General features: G+C 35.5%; 1 protein-coding gene across 2 annotated transcripts in view; it reads right to left on the reverse strand.

Annotated features, from left to right (window-relative positions):
• Positions 1–3556, reverse strand: part of LOC109832972 — an 11465-nt gene that overhangs the window by 4991 nt on the left and 2918 nt on the right. For both annotated transcript variants that reach the window (XR_002245058.1, XM_020400493.1), the window contains exons 3-5: positions 2873–3005; positions 2671–2759; positions 1498–1736 (exon numbers count right to left, since the gene is read on the reverse strand). Coding sequence is in view for 1 of the 2 variants with exons in the window: in XM_020400493.1 (XP_020256082.1) it covers positions 1498–1736; positions 2671–2759; positions 2873–3005 (461 nt within the window). In the remaining variant the exon portion in view is untranslated. The remainder of the gene's footprint in view (positions 1–1497; positions 1737–2670; positions 2760–2872; positions 3006–3556) is intronic.

Consider the following 3556-nt stretch of genomic DNA (forward strand, 5'->3'; position numbering starts at 1 on the left):
CCAGTTGCCTAAAGAATTTGCTGGCCACTGCTTTAGGTAAGGAAAATATAGTTTGGAAGACGGAGTCTAGAGTTTTAAATTGTGCTGATAACATACCTTCATATCTCTTTTTCCCTTGAAAATAAAAAGAAAATTTAATATAAAATAATAAAATTTAAATGAAGAAACTAAGGCTGCGTTTGGAAATTCCTAAAAAATTGGGCCAGGACTGGTTTTTCTTTAGCCAGGCCTAGTCCTTTGGGGGATTGTTCCAAAAAGGCTGGTTCAAGGGCCAGAATCGAACTTTGATTGCATCCACTGAAACTGATTTTGTGAAGTTGCCAAACATAGTCAATGAATAGGAGAGGGAATTAAAGGGAGCTAACTCCTTCAGTAGGATGCCAACTTTATCCATTTTATATTTTTGTAGCATTATCCCGTTCTACCAGTAGGTGGCGGCAAGATGTATATTGCACAGTATGAATAGGAAAACAGTAAGATCAAATGAAGAAATTAAAAACAAAATTTTACAGGATAAAATGAGTTTTTGAAGAAAAAGGACAAAAGATTCAAATTATAAGATGGAACTCTATCTCTTCAAGCAAAATAGAACGCAAACAGCAAGAAAGATCATATAGGGAAAATAAAAGGAAGATTTTAGAATAGAAAATGAGTTTAACAGGATAAAGGTAAGAACTAATCCTGCAAACTATACAGATGTAGCCTTGTCTCTTCAAGCAATAAGACTGCACCCTACTACACCTTCCGTCTAGTATAGAGAGTCTAATGCAAGGAATTCTCATAATTGCATCCAGGAAACCAGTTTAGAGGGGTGAAAGAATAAAAAGGGATATGTGGATGAAATTTTTTGAAAATTGAAAGAGACTATATAGTTCTTATCTATGCCCTTGTAAAAAATCCATGACATGAGTGTGAAATCCTATTGGGTACTTAAGAGGCTCCAAGAAGGTGTGCAAAGATTGCTTTTTACTGTTCATGTTCCTGTCTCCTCACTTTTCGCAGAAATTTTTTCATTGCTAATTTTTAGGTACGAATATTCTAGTGCTATGTTACTCTATTTTGTCAAAATAATCTACATAGCAGAGAGGACTGTAAGGAAGTCAAATAAGCACAATGTAACTGATGCTATTCATGTGAATGTGATCCTCAATGAATATTCTAATGTCGGTCATTGCTTTAGAGAGAAAATTTAGTAGTAGCTGTCATAATGATCATATGGTAAGTGAGGAAAGCAGGTATTCAAACATACTCTCAAACAAGTTAGTAAAAGTCCTAAGCTAGCCTAGGTCTAGAAAAATTACCACAATCAAAAGGATCACCAGAACACACTCATATGATCTTGCAATCTCAATTATAGAAGTAAAAAAACTTGAAACCAAATAAAATGCAAAATCAATATGTGACAGTTGGCATAAGGATAATACGGATTTCTTAAGCTGCTTTTACCAACAAATACATTATTTCACAGAAGCAACCAAAGATAACATCAATGCTTACCCACAGTTATAGACAACATTATGGACCAGATTGATGCCACTCCTCTGGTCTATGATAGGACGAAAACACTCGTCCATAACCGCAAAAGCGACAACAATCTTAGAGTTGCATTCTGTTTTCTGAGGCAGATTGCAAGGATATCTGGATGAATCCTCACCGAGACAACGGATGAGGCGCCATGATAAACCCGCTTCCAAGTCATTCTTTTTTCCAAGAAGCTTATGCAGTTGCCAAAGTATCTGAGATGAGAAAAGGAAAGTAATGAGAAGTGTATCGAAAAATTGACCAGTTTCTATATAGTTAGATTAGAATTAGAATCGTAAGTTTTATTATTATAAATTTCAAATTCTGTCCGAATGAAGTTAACAATTTCAAGATCTGAACCACTATGATTTTTTTCAGTAGAGTGTTACTCTGAATACATTTGATGCATGCCAATGAAAGCACTGATAAGAAATGAAGCATCAGTACAAAATTTGCTCATAGTTTTCAATACAATTGTTTAAACTAGATGCAGCCAAATAAAAGAATACTGCCAAGACATCGAACGGAGCAATCCAAAAATGCAAACATGTTAAATAGAATAATGATGACTTTTAGGAATATATTATTGACTCACCATTCCTCATCCAAATTAGACAAAACAACCTGCTTGACATAGAAAATCCTGCTTCGACTAACATAGAAAATAACTAACAGGCTTGCTAAGTTGTATTCCCTGTCATTAAATAATATTCACAGATAAATATCATTATTTTGTATCAATCAGTATGTTTATACGACGTTCATGTTGCAATCAGAATGCAAGCCACTGTTTAAAACTATTTGCAAAACCAACATGAATGCTCCTGAATGAAAAGTGTAGACTGTAATATTTGTTTGAAAAGGAGAACTGTAACCTTAAACCCAGTTTACAGGAAAAGAAATGGACTTCAAATGAACCAAGCGCCCAATAAGATTATCTACTTGGTTCTATGCATGAAATTTCCAAACTACAGTTAGATAATCCTGAACAAGGACCCACAGATCTATGGGCTGTGTAAAAAGGTAATTAAAAGAAACAACCTAACGTGACCATGTCAAATATATTTATAGCATTCGAATAAACTGCAAGGTACAAAAGCAGAAAAAAGAGAGTAAATGCCAATAAAAACCGATAACTGTAAGCATTACCTTTCTGCAAGTCTTCCCGCAAAATGAAGTGTCTGAATCATTTGAATGAACAGAAACAAAATCTTCTTCAGGGATACACTCACGGTGATCTACAAAATTTTACAAACAGCAAAATATAAACAAGATCTGATAAGGTGCCAGGTAGATATAGTGAATAAAGAAAACGAAGGATGATCTCCAGAATTTTATCACAAGGGCATACATTTTCTCTCACACTGAGAACACGTCAGTAACATATAAGCATCTGAACCATCTTCTTTTGAAACAGCACCAGAAACTAACCCACAATATCGACATGTACAGTTAGCACAGTGCCAAACACCAGGAGGAAGCATCTGGAGAAAAGAGGACACAAAGGATGTTGATGTCAATTGCATAATATGAAGCCCAACTGGAAAGGAATATTCAGAAACCAATTGGCTTTAAAGAAATAGCAGAAAAGGAAAAGTAAACCAATTTTTATTGATGTCCCCTCCTTCACGCCAACGCCGCCCCCCCCCCGCCCCCAAAAAAAAAAAAAAAAACCCGCCACCCCCCGAGCGCCAGCAAAATAAAGATTTATAAAAATATGAAATAGAAAAGAAAAGGGTTGCTTGGTTCACTGCAACTGTAATTGCATGCAAGTAGTACATTACAGGATGGTTGCAAGTGTTTGTTTTCCTGCAATAACTCCAGTCACAACTGCAATGGCAAAAGAGGTTTAGTTGCAGATGACGACCTGCGCATATTTGCCCTACATCATGCTTGAGACCATTTTGAGTTATATTAGAGGGTTTAAACTGCAACTTTAATTTTAACCAACTCCCAACCTAACTCCAAAACAAACAGATCCAATCAACAGCCCAAATCATTTTTTTCTTCCTACCCTCTAAACTACAAAGTAAAC

This window comes from Asparagus officinalis, chromosome 3 (assembly GCF_001876935.1).
Source record: "Asparagus officinalis chromosome 3, Aspof.V1, whole genome shotgun sequence".
NCBI classification, from domain to species: Eukaryota; Viridiplantae; Streptophyta; class Magnoliopsida; order Asparagales; family Asparagaceae; genus Asparagus; species Asparagus officinalis.